This window comes from Dermacentor albipictus, chromosome 5 (genome assembly GCF_038994185.2).
Source record: "Dermacentor albipictus isolate Rhodes 1998 colony chromosome 5, USDA_Dalb.pri_finalv2, whole genome shotgun sequence".
NCBI classification, from domain to species: Eukaryota; Metazoa; Arthropoda; class Arachnida; order Ixodida; family Ixodidae; genus Dermacentor; species Dermacentor albipictus.
In genome coordinates this window covers 55,240,079-55,258,547 of record NC_091825.1, presented here as the reverse complement: position 1 = coordinate 55,258,547, position 18,469 = coordinate 55,240,079, and the positions used below count along the sequence as shown (strand labels likewise).

The 18,469-nt window shown below is 46.8% G+C and overlaps 1 protein-coding gene across 1 annotated transcript in view; it reads left to right on the top strand.

The window, feature by feature from the left end:
• The window catches only part of LOC135913274 (glycine receptor subunit alpha-2-like), a 102,709-nt gene extending 90,105 nt beyond the window's left edge, over window positions 1–12,604 (top strand). Inside the window, exons 5-6 of the mRNA XM_065445863.2 lie at window positions 7,099–7,224; window positions 8,721–12,604. Coding sequence (XP_065301935.1) covers window positions 7,099–7,224; window positions 8,721–9,154 — 560 coding nt within the window. The 3' untranslated portion in view covers window positions 9,155–12,604. The remainder of the gene's footprint in view (window positions 1–7,098; window positions 7,225–8,720) is intronic.
• The last annotated feature ends 5,865 nt before the right edge of the window (window positions 12,605–18,469 follow it).

Sequence of the window (18,469 nt, the reverse complement as noted above, 5' to 3'; positions counted from 1 at the left end):
GTACCCATTCTGTAACCCTAATGGTCCAACGGTTATCTAACCGGCGCATTACATGGCCTGCCCAGCTACATTTTGTCCTCTTGATGTCAATTAGGATATCGTCTATACGCGTTCGCTCTCTGATCCAAACCGCTCTCTTTCTCTCTCTTAACGTTATGCCTAGCAATCTTCGTTCGATCGCTCTTTGCGTGGTCCTTAACTCATTCTCAACTCTCTGCCCCATATGTCAGCACTGGCAAAATTCACTGATTACACACCTTACTTTTCAATAATAATGGTAAGCTTCCAGTCAGGAACTGGCAATGTCTGCCGTATGCGATCCAACCTATTTTTACTCTTCTGTGAATTTCCTTCTCATGATCAGGGTTCCCTGTGATTAATTGACCTAGGTAAACGTACTCCTTCACAGTCTCTAGTGGCCGACTGGCGATCCTGATCTCTTGTTCCTTTGCCCGGCTATTTATCATTATCTTCATCTTCTGCATAATAATATTCAACCTCACTCTTACACTCTCTCTGTTAAGGTCTCCAATCATTTATTGTAACTCGTCTGCATTGTTGTTGAATAGAACAATGTCATCGGCAAACCGAAGGTTGCTGAGATATTTGCCGTCGATCTTTACTCCTAAGCCTTCCCAGTTTAATAGCTTGAATTCTTCTAAGCACGCAGTGAATAGCTTTGGAGAAATTGTGTCTCCCTCTCTGACCCATTTTCCTATAGGTATCTCCGTGCTTTTCTTGTGTAGAATTAAGGTAGCTGTAGAACCTCTGTATATATTCTTACGCGAAGGACGAGCCAGTAAGACGAGAAACTATTTACAGATTATATTTACAACAACGGTTGCAGCGCTGATCGGTTAGATTCACAGCGCGAGCCCAGTTCGTTCTTCCTTCTCTTTTTTTAAGTGATGGCACCCATGCACCTCGTTCAAACAAACAAATACCACACGCATGTAGCAATATTTTTCAAGCTTTTTACGTGAGCGTTCTGTAGTCCTTGATTACGTAGTGCCTCTAGACTGCTGGTATCTCTACTGAATCAAATGCATTTTCGTAATCTATATAAGCCACATAGAGAGGCTTATTGCACTCTGCAGATTTCGCGATAACCTGATTGATGACATGGATGTGATCCATTGTAAGGTATCTCTTCCTGAAGCCAACCTGTTCCTTTGGTTGACAAAATCCAGTGTTGCCATTATTCTATTGGAGATTATTTTGGTAAATATCTTATATAATACTGGGAGCAAGTTAATGGTCCTATAATTTTTCAATTCTCTAACGTCTCCTTTTTTGTGGATTAGTATAATGTCTGCATTCTTCCAGTTTTCTGGGACCCTTGCAGTCGATAAACACTTCGTATAAAGAGCCGCCAGTTTTCCAAGCATTATGTCTCCTCCATCTTTGATCAAATGGACTTATTCCACCTTCTCCTCCCGCTCTTCATCGTTTCATGTCTTGCAGCGCCCTTCTGACCTCATCGCTAGTTATAGGATAGTTTCTCTATCCTGTTCATTACTGTTTCTAATTGAGGTATCGTGACTCCTCAGGGTACTGTATACAGGTCAGCTTAGAATTTTTCCGCTGCTTTTACTGTATCTTCGAGATTGCTTATGATATTATCCCTCTTATCGTTTAGTGCATACATCATGGTTTGTCCTATGCCAGGTTTCTTTTTTACTGATTTCAGGCTGCGTTCATTTTTTTATGGCTTCTTCAGTCTTTCACATGTTATAGTTTCGAATATCAGTTATTTTCGCCTTGTGGATCAGTTTTGACAGTTCCGCGAATTGCGTAACGCTGTGCGGCCGCCAGTCCCATACAACCGCGTAGAGCGCAGGACTCTGCGATTCTAGACGTACTGCGCTCACCGCGAAAGGTTAGAAAACACCCACATAAGTACAGCAGAGAAGTGGCTACGTGAGGCGGTTCGACCGATAACTGTAGAAGCGTCATTCAAAGCAAGGAATTATTCTCCACTTCCGGCGGCGTTTTCTCTACTTCCTTTTTAAATAAAAAGATGTTGCTCCATAAATATTCTAATAAACAACGGCTAACATTTTTATTATTCACTTTTGCTTGCAGTTTGGTTGTTGCGTTGGCTCTCTCCCTTAGTAGATTGCTTAATTTCTCAACTCCTTGTGATTTTTGTTTCCGGTTTCCAATTTTGCACAAAAAGTGCTATACAATTAGGGAAAACAGACGAGGTAACGGGCGACAGTCATCTTGCTTGTGGGTTTAAGGGTTATTGCAGGGCTTCATGATGGACGTTCTTTCACATTATTTTATTTCCCACCTTATCTAACCTATATCACGTGAATATGGTTCCGGGCATCTGCCAGCGTCGCGGCGAGCCGTAACTCAAGGAAATAATGAAGCAAAGGGAAAAGTTAAACGCAATTGGTGTTTTTTCCGGCCGCAACTCGTTCCATGAGAGTACAGACCAGCTGAGTAACAGCCGCATCCCTCTCCTGGTCCCAGGATCAGCCTAAACAAAGAAGGTTGAACTAGCAAAAGCAACAGCTATGCGCGTGACGATTGAATAGATGGTGACAACTGAGCGCATCTCGAGTTAATCGCGCGGGTGCGGAATCTATGAGAAAACTGTCCTTCACATTACAAGAGATGCCGATAACTACCGCCATATAAAAGGAGTGAAAAAGGAAGCATAAGGCTGACCGATGAACAGCTGCCAAGTCTCAACATTAATCTGGCAGCGCTTTAGGAATGTGTGAGGAGTGGTGGCGTCGGTGGGGAGGGGGGGGGGGGGTATGCCACTTGATTTCGGGGGGGGCCCAGGCCCCCCCGGGCCCCCCCCCTGGGTACGTGCCTGACACGAACACATTAGGATACATTTATCAGCAAGCGTCCAATCCATGATGTAGGTCCCCTCACTGATGCGCTGCAGAGTCCTTTAGAGGTTAAAATCTAAAGGTTACAAGGCGCTTTGCGCTGAATTAACCTTTAAATCCGTCAATTTTGACTCTTGTAACCTATAGATATATATATACGTAACAACATTTAATTAAAACATCAACATATTTCGCATGTAACCTTTATTTTATAAGTTACTCGTGATTACAGGTTACCATAAAAGGTACCGTGCTAAGAGTGTATGCTTCCCTCGATAATAGTCATACACTGCCTTCGTTCTGGTGGCATCGCTGTGCAGACGTCTTAGTGTCCCAAAGAGTGCCCTGACATGTTTTATGTTTCTTTGTCCTTATATTTCAGTCCTCTCAACCGTTCCTTCCGAGAGATGTATTCAACCTGGACTGCCTGTGCTTAACCTTCCTTCCTTCGTCTATTTCCTTTCTCTCTCGCTGATTATATTATTGGAAAGCAATATTAACTTGCATGTACTTATGCGCGCGTGTTTTGAACGGTTTCGCGGTCACGTTCATCGTTCTTTTAAATTTGATTCATTCATTTTTATGTTCTTTGTACAGTAAAATATTCAAACAATACGTTTAGATCGATAGTCAATGGTCATAGTTGGGAGTCAAGTACGACACGCCTTTCTCCTTTCGCCTCCCCTCCCCCCCCCCTTTCATGCAGGCTAAGCATGGTTTCGTCCCTGTAGGCGTTCATGAGTGCTTGCTTGCGGGATTTGTGGTGTCGTTAATGCTTTTGCTGGTCTCATTCATTTATAATGGATTGAAAAAGTAGTTGCAATAAGTGCAATATCTTGCCTGCTTCTCCACAGCGTTAAATAGATATCTAAAGTATGTTAACTATGTAGTCGAGTAGTCGGCTCTACAATGCAGCTTATCTTCCAATTTGTTTATGGTCATTAAGCAGAAAAGCAAGCTTCCGTTTGAACTGCCTTCTCAAAATTTCCTGTTGTAACACCCTCTGGTTGGATTGGGAAGTTATGTCGCAGACGTTGGGCCTGGCCGAGTTCGTTGCTGTATTTTTCATGGGAGACAGCGATGTGTATTATGCAACTACAAAAGACACACTGGTCCACTGGCACGACTCGAGACGGCGGAGCACATATTTTATTCAGTGTTCTCGCACGCCTGGCGCTCTCTATGCTTGTATGGCTCGCGGCCAAGTTTGTAAGTTTGCGATGGGTCGTGCACATACCTGAAGCTCTGGCGCCTTCCACCCGTGATAACAAGATTTGCTTCCGACGTGGCGAGGAATTAGATTGTTTCCCCGAGGCCGTCTGAGCGCACGGAGGGAGACGCTGGATGTCGACGGTGGAGGGGACGTTATTTATTCCTTAAGCATGCGTCCGGCTATGGGGCGCGGATGAGCCTCGAGCATGCTTTTGTAGAAGGCGTGCTCTTTTCCCCAGTGCACTTGACTGCGTGGAGCGAGGTCACTTCCTTGCACTGCGATCTCGTGGGGACGCGAGTTGCACAACGAAACGCTAAAGCAGTTTGTCTTGGGCGAGGACGGAGCGGCGTCGACGCTCTTTGGATGATGAGAAACTCGATACGCTAGCTTCGCTGCTTCTCGATCAGCGCTGCAGGAAAAGCGCATAGACTTGTTAAGCGTTTGTTATCGATGAAAGCGGTTATGCAGGTCGCAAGGGGTCTTATGCAAATGATTTTGTTGGGTTGGTTGATCGGTCAATAAATAACGCCCCTGAATAGAAAGAAGAACTCTCGCTGATTTGCGGCAAGGTTCGAACCTATGGTTTTCGAGCCAGGCGTTTTAACGGCTAAACTATGTCAGTTTCAAGAAAACAGTGGACTAATATAGTAAGATGCTACGTAGCTGTTGTTATGCAGCAGCTGCATAACAATACAATTTTTGATGAGCAGGTTGCGTAGAAAATTAGACGCGTCACTTTCCCGGCCTTTTGCGGAGGACATAAGTATCACCTATACCTAGTGTAGTTGCCTATCACACTAGGTAGTTTGCTAAGTTTGAAGCAACCTTCTAAATCAGGTACGTAAGAAACCGTTTACTTTGAACAAGATCATGGGTGCCACGGCATCGCATATCGCAGCTCCAAAAGGCCACAAAGGCGCTGCCGCGATATTTGAAAGCTACGTGATTGAGCGACTGTCTGTGATCCGGACTGAGTGAACGTCAGTAGGATATAGATAAGAAAATATTTAGCAGGTCGGCGACCCACAGTGCACTTTCTCTAGTCTTAATCTTTCCTTCTCCTTTCCCCTTCCCCCAGTGTTGGGTAGCCAACCGGGCCCAGTCCTGGTAAACCTCCCTGCCTTTCATTTATCATTTTCTCACTCTATTGAGCAGGGCCCTTCATATTAATTGAACAGGAACAAGAAGTACAGTTGACTACACTTCAGAACGCCTTATGTCTGCACGTGTTTGTTCGTTTCAACCGCTGCTTGGTTTTCTGTTACTTCATCGAAAAAGTGCAATGCGTTTACACGCATGGTCCATTTCAGTGACGTACGTATGGTCTGTGCTTATGTAGTTAACCAAAATGTCGACAAGGCTTACTAGTATGCAGACAACTGTGGTTTCCTCTCGCTTAGTCTCCCGTCCTTCATATTGAAGAGATGCCTGTCGCAAGAAATCATCATATTGGTTAAAAGAAATGATCCGCAATATTCCGACGAAAGCACTCACGTCGAAGTCAGAATAAGCAAACCCGAACGGTTGCTGAATAAAATGCCAGTAGAGAGGAGCTTATGGCACGGGTAGACGACTGGCAGAGGGGGCACCCAGGACCAGAATGCCCTAGGGCGTGATCGATGGGCCCATTCAAAGTATGGTGTCACGGCTCGTCGGACGTCCGAAGGGACAGAATGGTGCGAATGGCCTGAGGGCGCAGTGTGGGTGCCTCAGACAACGGCCGGTTGTGATGACGAGCTAAGCTTTCTTTATCTCTCGCTTGTTTCTGCGTCCGCATTCGTAGAATACGGCGGGAAAATATGCCCATCTTTATAGGCCATCAGTGTGCGTGTACGGAAGAGACGCTCTTAGAAGGGGAGTGCAGCATTTCAGCGCATGCTCCGGCTGAGCCGAATGCCACCGTATTTTTGATGTGAAAAGACTGCTTGTTATTCTATACGAAGAAAAAGCGTTGAACGAGTGTGAAGACAAAAAAGAAAAAGAGGAGATGGATCCGACAGCATTGAAAGGGACTAACGGAAGCTGTGTCAAGCGAAGAAGTGACGTCTTTCAGGCGACCATCGGTCATCAACCCTCGCAATGGCGTATTCGTTATGGCGTCGCGCTGCTAAGCCCGAGGGCGTAGGGCCGAATCTCGGCCGCAGAGGCAGCGTTTCGATGGGGATGAAATGCAGAAACGCCCGTATACCGCGTGCACAGGGGGCACGCTAACGAACCTCAAACCGTCGCAATTATTCCGGAGACTCTCCCACTACGGCGTGTCTTATACTCATACCTTAATTGCGGTGTGTAAAACACCACAATTTTAATTTAAGCGTCGGTGATTGTGCTAACATAAAGTGAATTGACGTTCTTGTAATGGTGATGACAAGTTAAATCAGATGCGAAGCAGAAAACGTTTTTTAGATGTACACAGTTGCCGCACTTTATATTTGATCTCACTTCGCTTGTGTAGTAGGCTTTCTTTCACTATACAAAACGTGTGTTCACACTCGGTTCATTCTTCCTGCAAAATTACGTATGAAACGACGAAACGATGGACGAGCGCTGGCGCATTCATGGTAGTTAGTTCCCTCACCAGATTCACGTGAAGCTATGCAGTTTGTGAGCGGCTGTATTGTTTTACTTTGTCGTATAAGAACAAAAAAAGGACTGCATGGTATCGTAAATGAACCAGAGGCTCATTCTAGAAAGTTCCTTTAACTTTTCGTTCTCCAACAGAACAAGAATGCGAGGAATGCTTTGAAATGAATGTCGGAACACTCTCCGCACCAGCGCTGTTCCTTGCGCGAAATTACAATATACCAAAAATACCAAACATTCAATATTCGGTTTCATTCTCTACAGTTCTAACAAGTTTTTTTTTTTTCGACAGCATGAATGGAAATAAACTTATGCGAGAATTCTTGATCAACGTGGACGGATTTAGAGCTGCTGCTCATAAACTCGGGGCACGTGCGTCGTGGACACAATCGGCTACGCTTCTGTTTTTTTGACAAAGGCATTCTTTCTCCCTTTCTTCTCTTGACGCAGTCGTCCACCCTAGGGAGCAGGTGATACTTCACTGGAAATCCTTCCGCATCACCAAGAACCTCTCTTTGTCCCAGTTCAAGACTATCTACGTCGGGCACGGCGATTGCACAAAGTCCTTCGACGTCGGTAAGCGCGCTCTACTTTTGTGTTTCTACAGCACCTGTGTCTTGTGACGAACCCTTAAGGCGTCGTCACAAGGAATTGCTTTGACATGAGTAATCTTAATCCACTAGCTGATATAGAGCGCCAAGGACATTGCCTTGCTGAAGAGGAAAGTTAGCGCAAACAAAAAAGATAATGAGAATTAAAGGCGGACAGGCGCTACTTTTTGCAACTTTTCAGCAATGCGCGCCAATTGGCCCAATTAATTCCTCTAAACCATATTCTCGCCTGGCGTTGGTGCCATTATTTGGCGTCATCCACCGTGGTTGCTTAGTCGCTTTGGTGTTGCGCTGCTGAGCACGATGTCGCGGTATCAAATCCCGGCCACTGCGGCCGCATTTAGGTGGGGGGCGAAATGCAAAAACACCCATGTACATGGATTTAGGTGCACGCTAAGGAATCCCAGGTGGTCGAAATTAATCCTGAGTCCCCTACCACAGCGGGCCTCTTAATCAGATTGTGGTTTTGGCAAGTAAAACCCCACAATTTAATTATTTGGCTTCACTTAGTTGCCAAAGTCAAAGTGACAGGGCTGGCAGTGAAAATAACCCCTTTCCGAACAGCATGAAAGACATTCCTACCAAAGTGTATTTGTGTAGCCTAAGTGTTTCTTCTTCTTTCGTGTGTTGTTACATATATGTGTACGTTATAGAAATCCAGATGGTCAAAATTATTCCGACGTCCCTCATGATCGGATCGCAGGTTTGGCACGTAATGCCCTAGAATTTAGTGTGAAGTTAAACTGATGTAAGTGATCCGACCATGGGAGAAGTCGTGACGAAAATTTGTTCATGCGTCTTTGGTGCTTAACACAAATATTGAAAATAAACATATGACCTACAATAGTAACTACAGGATTAATGATGGAATCAAAGCGTCACTAGAAGCTCATCGTTTTGAAGGAATGCTTTCATGCAGATGCTAAATTACAAGACATGACATTTAAGAATTATGTGGGAAGAATCAGTTATATATTATAATTATAAATCAGAATCGAACTGCGCACAAAAACACTGCAACTGCAACTGCAAACAAAAATTCCACATGGCCTCTGGGTGACACGGGTGGGAGCTCTCACAAGGACTCATGCTTTAGATGAACCGGAAGAATTTGCCTATATACTCTGTGTTGTATACTGCGTGCGGTTTAACCCTTTAAGCGCCGATTTAACTCCAGAAAAACGTACCATAGTGAACTGAAAACGCACAAAAAGAAAAAGTTTTGCAAGGCGTACCAAAAGCTGCTCTTGAAGACAGTTTTTCATCAATGCCGACCGTATCTTGTCTTCGGCGACGCGAACAGCACATCGGGCTCAACGAGTGCGACTCGTCACTGGCGATATTGCTGCAACCTCCCAAGACGAGTACGGTTAGGGAGCTGAGGTTAAAGGGACAAATCGTTTCTGTTCTGTGTGTCCGTGCTAACGCCATTGGCCGTGCCCTGTCGTTTTCTCTGCGCAGGCACGTTCAGCTGCCTCTACGGCCGCGTCGAGCTGCGTCGTCGCGCCGGCTACTACCTCATCAACAAGTACGCGCCCAGCACCGTCATTGTGTTCATGTCGTTCGCCGCCTTCTGGATGCCCTGCGAGGCGCTGCCGGCTCGCGTCACGCTCAGCGTCACCTCGCTGCTCAGCTTGGTGACCGCTCAGTACAACGCGCACATGCCGAGCGTGTCGTACGTGGTGGCCATGAACGTGTGGATGATCATAAGCATTCTGTTCGTGTTCCTGGGCCTCGTCGAGACGGCGCTCATCGTCACCTGCACGGCGAAGGAGAAGAAGGGCGTCGGCCGCTGGCCGAAGCCCATACTCGTCGACTGGGTCGCCAGGATTGTGTTCCCCGCGGCGTTCTTCGTGCACTCGCTCATCTACTGGGGTGTCTATGGCCGGGACTGATCGCCTACGCTAAAGAGAACGCTAAAAATGAGCCACGAGGAACTTTGGAGCTGCGATGGAGAATGCAAGAAGACAGAGTACTTGTAACAAGTATGCATTCCGTCGTCAGAACTCTGCAGCTTTCATCGTGGAGGTGCTCTTGTAAGTGAGGGCTTATGGCGTGAACTTAGTCGCCTAAACTATGCGCGGGACAGACGGTTCGAGTTGAATCTAGGGGAACGCCGGACATATGCGGAAAGCGTAGGAGAGTGGGGTGCTTCTTGGCCCGCGAGGACTCGCAAGTTCACGAGTATTAATTTTTCCAGTGTTTCTCGTGCTGGCGTTCACACAGTGTGGCGCCAGCTATGTGGTCTTGTGAGCTTATTCGTTTAACTGAGCCCTGAACCGAGGGCAATTATTTATTTCGAGGAATAGCGAGCATGTCGAGGCAGATGTTATGAAAGAAGGTGTAGCACTCGAAACATGGCGAGATATATTTTCTTGCTAGCACGTACTGTGCCGCCTGCATAGCATCAACTGGTATGCACCTAATCTGGTGCCTTCTAGAGGTACCTCTATTTGTGCCTGAGGAAACAGCGGAGGTTTCGGTAAAGTGCGGGGCAGTTCAGGGCGCTTGAGGTTTACGCACCTACAATAAGCCTTGAAGAAAACATAAAGGAAAAGTCAACAAAAGGTTGCGCGATAGCTGTGCTAGCACGCCGTGGCAAGTGTCCGATCTCCGCTGCGCGAAAGAATCATTCCGCCTTTGCTGGAGGTTTGCCATGGTTCGCGTACTGCCTTGCGACGCTGAGATGTGACAATTGAATCCAATTGATAAACAATTTCCACGGCGTACTTGCGTCTTAGGTAGAATACGTGGCCAAGCAGCCATGTCATGTGATGGTGCTGTGAACTTGCCCTATTTCCGGATTATGAAAAACGTTTTAAAACAAACGTTAGCCATTTGCGGCTCCTGCGTATTTGACTGGCTCGACTGCACGTGCGCACACTGACTTGGCGGCTTGTCACCCCAGTGTTTTCAATTGACGTCTTAGCGCCTAAGTAATCCAGAGCCATAAAAAATAGGGCTTGATTCGCTACGCTGATGCCTCGTACCTTTCATACAAAAGGTGGCAAGGAGTAATGAAATACGAGGAATATTCACAATATCCACGCTGAAACAGATAGGCCTCTTGCCTCAGCGCTATTTTTACGATGAGTGTGAGTTCGTCCTTTCTTTAAAACGAAGTAAATGAATGGTTTTACCGTACTTCAAGTAGTGTTCAAGTTTGGCAGAGTACTGCTTAGTACTACTAAGTTGAAGCATGCCCATACACTCATGTCTGTCTGTGCACTCCCTATTGAGCAGAGGTATTCGCCAGTGAACTGCGACAACATTGTTTGTATATATTCTGTCCTTGTATTTCAGGCGTTGTGTAAAAAATGATTGCTTGCGTTACGAACCTATAGTAGAACAAGGGTTTGGGGGGGGGAGGTGGCTCTTATGGTTTCGTTCTTGTAAAACAAGGTTACATTGTGATACTGCGAAATACTCCATCTTGCCTTGCGTACAAAGCCATCATTGCATTGTTTTCCGCAGCTCACAGGTGTTCAGCTGACTTTTTTCTAATAATCGAGATGGAGGACTGTGTAAATACTCGCGCCGAAGAAATCAGAATAAATCGTCATAACCCAAGGACCCTTGTTAAAGAGTACTCATACTATTAGTGGGCATACAGCCGTTGGCATCATCCATGGCTGATGTCGAGTCACTAAATGCTTCACAAGGACGAAGAGGTAACAGGCAAAGACAGCTCGTCGTCTGCTAGTCTTGCGTCATTAAATTTCTCTACATTTTGCAATGTTTTAAATTCTAGAGGAAGAGACTCATTGCAGCTTGACCCGAGATCATGACTTCGGTAGCTTCTTGGCCCATCTAACGTGTTGGGCGTTAGAAGGCGGCTTTTGTTATTGTTGATGCCGGCTTTCTGCGTACACATACTGTGCTGCCGATTATCGCTTTCACAACTCTGTACATACTTCTGGCGGCTATGACTTTTGCGTCACAGGCTCTACCGTCTCAACAACAGCCGTTATAGTTAGAGCGGTTTGCGGCTCTTGCCGTTATAACGCAAGTCACCGCGCTGCTGCGCCCATGCAGCACATTGTGCGCTGCCATGACTCTGTGAAATTTGCTCATGCATTCACTTCGCGCAAACTTTGGACGTCTTTTTGACCACTTACTTCTACAAATCAATTTTACTATTTCACAATAGCATACTTAAAGACCTCGGCGCTAGAAGGTGAATTGTGAAGACACATGACTGCGGCTAAGCTCAACATGACCTGAACATGCCGATCATGACTGGCATGATTGCGGCGTAGTTACAACGTAAGGAAACGCGAATGAAAGCACAAACAAGAAAGCAAGCAAACAAACTTACCTTTAATTATTTGAAAATGTAGACAGGCGCTAAATGTCTTCTATGAGCTCGGAACCAAGCACTTTAGTAGAACTCACACCAGTGCTGTAAGTAGTGATGAATATGGAAAGAAAACAAAATTCGTGTTCTTGTTTGTTTTCTTCCGTTCGCGTTTCATTCTGCCGTGATAGCTCACCGTTTACGGTGTAAAGGGATCACACTACAAATAAAAAGTTAGGCGATATCAGTCGTCTACAGAAAAAGCGAGACTAATGTTACTCGTTACGTTTTTTATTAAAGTATATACGTGTGTTATGCCATCGCGTTGCGATTCTCTGAACATTTAAGGCATTTACTTTTTTGTTTCTCAACAAAGCGCCGCGGGTTTCCTTTCGAGGCTTGAAAACCATTATGCACTTACTCTGCTCCGCAAATGCTTTTTTTGTCAATTGGCGCTGTAAATGTTTGCTCTGAGGCCTCACTACAGCCTTATTTATTTGTCTATTTGTACCTGTTTTGTTTGCGTTTGCATCGCAGATTGCGTCCGCCTCTAGTTGCAGCCTTGACATATTGCTTTTGTCACCGCCGTATTGTCATTGCGGGTTCTCATTATGCTTGATCACTCTCTCAGTGTAGAACATTCTTTGATTTTTCTTGCTTCTCCTTTTGTAAGGGCGCATTCTTGTGGGTGATTAGCCCGAAGCGCTCCATGCGTGTGCTTTTGTGTGTCGGTATCTATGCGCGTGTGTACTGTGTGTGTGTGCTTGTGTGCATTGACGGACTGTGCGGTTTGAGATGCCTTGCGAGCGAGTCTTGACAAATCAGTCTGTTCAACCGGTCAGTGAGCCCCCTGCGTGATATATTTAGACCGACCCACTGCCAAGTCACAAGCTAGGTGTCGTCGGTTCATGAGCCCCGGCGGCTCACGGTGGCGGCCGCGTTTCCTTTTGTGAGGGATGACTGTGAACTGTGGGTGTATTTGCTTTTCTTTACTTTGGTGCTTTGCCAAAATGCTCTGGAAATAAAGTGCCCTTCTACCTGCCGAGGACAGCGGGTGTGAATGATCTTCGCTGCTTGAGTGACAACTCCTGCAGCCGTGTCAAATAAGTCATATTCGCAGAGTGTCTAGGAGCAAGGGTCCATAGTACCACTGTACAAATAATTTATCCTACGCGTGTGCCATCTGACAACAATTAGCAGCATGAAATTCGGTATCGGGGCGGGTAGTATTTTTGAAGAGTTGTGGTGCCAGGCTCGAACTCCCATTGAAAGCCTATCGTGCCACGTATGGCGTTGCTTCGATTAGATGCTCGCGACTTTGCTTGCGTCTTCATTCTTCAGATTGGGAAGGGGGTGTAGCCTAAAGCCACTTGGAAAGATCGGATGTAACCTGGGAGCCTGGTAAGTAACAGCGCATGAGACCAAGTCACGAAGATGTCAGGTCATTTGATCTATTCAATTAAGAAGAGGAACGCGCTTAGCACACGGTTTTTGGAAGTCTCACATTATGACAGTTTGATTATCCTGAACAGCGCTGCTGCGATGCCTAAAGTCAACAGAACTAAGGGGCTGTCTGTAACAACACAGCGCTGGGTGAGAGCATCGGCGACTGGTATCCAGTGCGAATAAACGCTTGACTTTCTCTCATTGTTAATGCTTTCTTACAGCTTCCACATTGAAGGGGAGGCAAGTGAGCTCAGTGCCTTTTAAGCTCCCTGCCTTTCACTTCTCCTTTCTTCCTCTTCTCTTCGCTAAAACAACCCTCCGAAGACCGAATTTCTTAGAAGTTTTGTCAAAACGTATTCCGTTGCATTTTTGTCATGATTTATAAGTATAGAAAGTCAAACCGGGAGCGACGTCAACTGCGGAGATGAATTGTCAGCGGAGGCTGCAGTATACGCTACTAGGGGCGTCGAAGTTGTGGTACTTCCATTTCGTTTGAATTTGTATCATTTGCCGTCTCATTCAGCGTTACAGAGAGCAGTTCACGGAATAAGAAGGGAGGAGTTACAACATGAGGTCATATATCAATTATCTAAATTGTGAGAAGTCTGAGATGATGGAGGATGGCTGGTGGTCCTATTCCAAGCTGTTTCGATCTGGACAAGCGTGACTCTTAGTACGGCGACTTTTAACTGGTACTCGATCATTGCGAGATCAACCTGAGGGAACTAAATGATTTTTCTTTTGGGCTAGAGTTAGCAGAGTGCATTTTATGAATTAGACATACGGGAGATGCGATATCACGATGAGAAGTCAGGGGGCGTGGTGGAATGTTATTTTCATTAGTCAAACACTTTAGCAACACAAGATAATTTGGAATGATTTAAGCGTGCGGAATGAGGCTTAGTGGGTTCAAGAGCGTAGATAGCTAATTGGGAGATCTTAGGCGCAAGAGGCATATTCAAACTTAGTGGACAACAAAGGCTTACATCATATATATTAACTTTGAAAAATGTGGGAGAAAGTGGGATGTCCCGACGTCAGAAGCCAAGCATGTTTGTTACTCGTGCTTTTATGTGCGTATACTTTTGATGTCATGCTTGAACTGTTGTCGCCCGTTCGCTCCTCAATTCCCCCGATGAAACCTTGCGTGCCACTCTAATGGAATGTTTAACGTAAAAATATAACGCATGCTTGTCCTTTAACGTTTTCAGCGCGAAATGGCAAACATTTTTGGTACGGTGTTCTTTTCATTAGGAATTTCATTGCAGCCTTAAGATACGAGAATAGAATGCTTTTTTTTTATTTGAAAACATTTCTGGAAGCAAATGAAATATCTCCGGGGGGGCCTTTGCAATCTTTCACATACTCGTAAAGCGCGAGGCTGCTTCTCAATACATTTGAAATATATTTTATAACGTAATTGGAAGGGCCATTGGTGAGGCTGCACAGTACATGCCACAGGACGCAGCCAATTCAGTGCGCGCCTCACTTTTAGCGTGCGCTTTCTTTTTTTACAGCGAAGCTGTTTAGCTCTAGCCCCCTTATGCATTCCAGGGGAGGCGGTTACCCTGGATGGCTAACGTCTGTATCGGGGACACGGCGTGTGGACAGCAATGAATACGGCTACAAGAGAGGGAAAAGAGTGTGACGACCATGGAGGAAGGAAAGTGCTAGGAGGGAGCGTCACGTGACAATTTCGAAGCCTAGTCATACAAAATTTAGAGGAGTGGGATGGTGGGAAATATGCGCTCACGTGACAGGCAAGCGGTAGCTTTAGTCGGCTCACTTTGGTGGCGTCTGTTGCGGATGATTTGGAATATGCGCACATAGTTGGCGTGGCCGACGCACGCCGAGGTTGAGAGAAGGAATTCAAGTGCGAGAAGCAGTCGAGTTTGTGTTATGTCAGACTGGTAGAGTACCGAACCGGCACGCCACCGGCCGCTTAAGCAAGCAGCAGACAGGCGCCAATACAGTAACGAACGAAGGCGTCGGCATTATGCCCAACAACCAGCGACGACCACGTAGAGGACGACCGGTCGCGTTTAGGGGCGGTTTCAGGGAAATGAGAAAACCTTTCTCCCTGCAAACGTATGAAGGCAACCAAGCCGCACTTCCGGCGGCGATTCGTCGCGTTTAGGGCCATATTGTGAGAAACAATATATACTTCGCCCCTGCAAACGTGTGCAGGCGCTCAAGCGAACGTCCAGGGTCCACAGCGACTGCTTTTCCGTGTGAAATAAATTCGTCCCATCTTGTGCCTAACGATGGACTGGCGAGCCGGGGACCCCGACCACATTTGAGGCCGTGCCGGCCCTTTGTTATGACACATGGTCCCAGTCGATGCTGTCGTTCTGCAATGCCTTCTGCTTCTCAAGAAGTCAGGCGAGAACTCAACAGGCGCGTGTCCAATAGCGTAAGGATGTCTCATCACGCAATCTTACAAAATAGTGCACGCAAGTAAATCTCAAGGAAAGGCGACAAGTTCGGTGTTTAGAGCGCCGCGTAATGCCATTTATTTCTTTCACAAGGAAAGACGCACAGCAGGACCTTTTAGTAAGCAAATATGCGACATATAACTATCCCGCCAAAGATCTTGAATAATCCTATACAGGTGCTAGACAGCGCAACAAAAATTAGCGACAAAATACGCACCGGAGTTTCAGGTACACAACAGCTGATATGACGAAACAATAGACCATGCTCGGGCCGGCATACCCTGGACGGGTTTCGAGGTGGGAGCGCTGACTAACTGCGGTGGTAAGCGCAAGTGATGCTTTGAAAATTATATCGCCATTCTCAGTCTTCTCAGGGAGCAATGTCCCGCTGCTCATCTTTTCATAATCAAGATCATTCATTATTTGGTGTTAACACAAACGTGAGCCTATATGTGCCATTCCTTTCTTTAATGTGCTTGTTACCGTTCACTTTTCATGCCAGCGAACGTGCCAGTATCTAGCATCAATAATTTCATAGACCAGAGCTTCATGAGATTAGCTGGGCAGCGCGCGCAGGCACGAGTCTATGTGCGCACTTTCTGCTACTCGCCGAACATCGCAGCCCCAACGCCGTAGCAGAAATCTTCCCCGCGGAAGTGCTTACTGCACACCCGAGTTGACGCCTGTGGCTGCTTGCCGATTCTAAGTTTGGCGATTCAAGCTTCACGCAGCTTCTTGTTCTGCGGGAACGTGAGAAGGCTAACACCGGGCTCCGTTGGGTACGTCCGACACTGCGGCACCGAGCAGTATGTAGCCTAGCATGTTCGATGCCTTCGAAGGCAGCCTTATCTATTATAGTGCTTTCAAGTGTTGTCAAGCACACACTCGGGGCGGGAAAACCTCCCCACTTAGTCAGAAGCGCAGCTGAGGCGGGAATTTAAACTTTCGTTTTCAGCTTGCTTCGGCGCTCCAGAAGCAGCCGATGCGGCCGCTGTGTCCAAGTGATACCCCATACCCCGTCCCGCCACCCGCCGTGGTTGCTTAGTGGCTATGGTGTTGGGCTGCTAAGCACGAGGTGATGGAATCGAATCTCGGCCATGGCGGCTGCATTTCAATGGGGACGAAATGCGAAAACACCCGTGTACCTTAAGGTTTACCTTAAAGAACCGCAGGTGGTTCAATTTTCCGGAGTGCCCCACTACGGCGTGCTTCATAATCAGAAAGTGGTTTTGGCACGTAAAACCCCATAATTTCATTTTTTTACCAGGTCACGCCGACGGAAGCGCCAGCTTTTCCACTGGTGGCACTCGCATCCAATAGTCGGAGGTGCCGGCGTGGCTGCAACAGAGCTTGCGTAGATGCATGAAAGGTGCGATGACTGTGGTGGTGCGGCACCGTATGGAAAAAAGATGTATGTGCGCGGACCGCGGCGGTGCTTGTGTAGACGTGGTGTGGTGCCGTAAGAAAAGAAAAATGTAAACCCATGAATGGAACCTTAACAGTTTCGCTGTTAATCCGTCCCGATATGAATGCTGCGGCTCCACAATTTTTGTTCTCCTTTTTGGCTTCAGATCCATCGTATTTGGATCACACAAGCAAGCATGATTGTGCAGCGAGTAGCAAATGGAAGGGGATGTCGACCACTCTGAAGGAGAAAGGAACGAGTTACAGTGAGCGTAAATGGGGAGTGCCAACCTTGGAAATGGTTAACGCTAGACCACACAATGTTGAAGACACCATTTGTGGATGTGTTTGTGAGTGTCAGGACGTTTAATATTCCCACAAATACTACCAATGTGCTTCCTAAAAGCAAGTACATTGGTTAGTCTTATGTAAGAATGCAAAAACTTGCTGCTTTTGGAAAGCTGGCATTCCCTTCTGCTATATGTCTACAAATACAAAGCACGGGACGTTAAGTCGGCATTGAGGATACAAGTGGTCAATGTACGCATTGCCGAATGCCGCTTTGCCGCTGGGAAACAACTACGACGTAGTTGTTTCCCAGAACATCTCCAACGACGCAATTTTGATTTGCGGACAAGCGCATATAAACGGGTCCAGTGACAAGTATTGCAATAAATTACGGATTCGACAAACGTGCCCCCCGCAATCTCAATATTGGCTGCTTTCCCGGCACAAGCATCCTGTATATGCCAGGGACTTGGCCTACGACGACGCCAACAGCTGTACACACTTGCAGAGCATTATCGGATCGACAGTACGCAAACACACCTAAGTCGCCGATTTTAGAGCTCAGGCGCTATAGGGGCTCGTTTCCGCGTTTCGCGTCCACGTCCTCCCTCGGCGTAACCTAGCGAACGAGCTCTGCGAAGTATGAAAGAGCGAACGCGGAGTGCAGCGAGAGTTGAAACACGGCGATTGATAAGCAAGGCTGCGTGAGGAGGAAAGCGAATTAGAGTGTAGCGGAACCATGATGCGGAATGCGGAAGAGGAAGGTACGGCGAAAGTGTGAGTAGAAAGGCGCAGTGCCGGGCAAGACGGGCTCTGCGGCGACGATGGCCACGAGGGGGCGCCAGAGTAGTGCGCCGTCGTCTGTTTACCGCTGGCATGCGGCTAGCGCGTCGAGCAGTACTATATACGGAGAAAAAGTGCTGCATAAATGGAGATCTGCCTGCGGCGGCTGCTGTGAACCGCGCCCACGCGTGACCCTCTCGCTGCCTCTCGTCATCCCCCGATTACAAGGCAGTCGTGCCACGCTTAGCTCAGTTTTAAACGTGCCGCACGAGACGAATTGTGCGTGCCAGCCAATATATTGTGAAATAAAAACACGTATAGAGCTGCGCTCAAATTTCAAACTAGGGAGTATCGTAAACATCGGTGAATTCTTTACTAACGAGCACAGTCTGCGTCATGTTTAGTATGCAGGGTCCCTACGGCCCACTGTTCAACGCTTAATTGTTAGTTTTGTAGCGCGCGTAGAAATCGAAGAACTGCTGATATAACTAAAAATGTTTGCACAACGAAGGCGTTCGTTGTATCCGGGCTCGAGCGTGCTCTAATATCGATCGTTC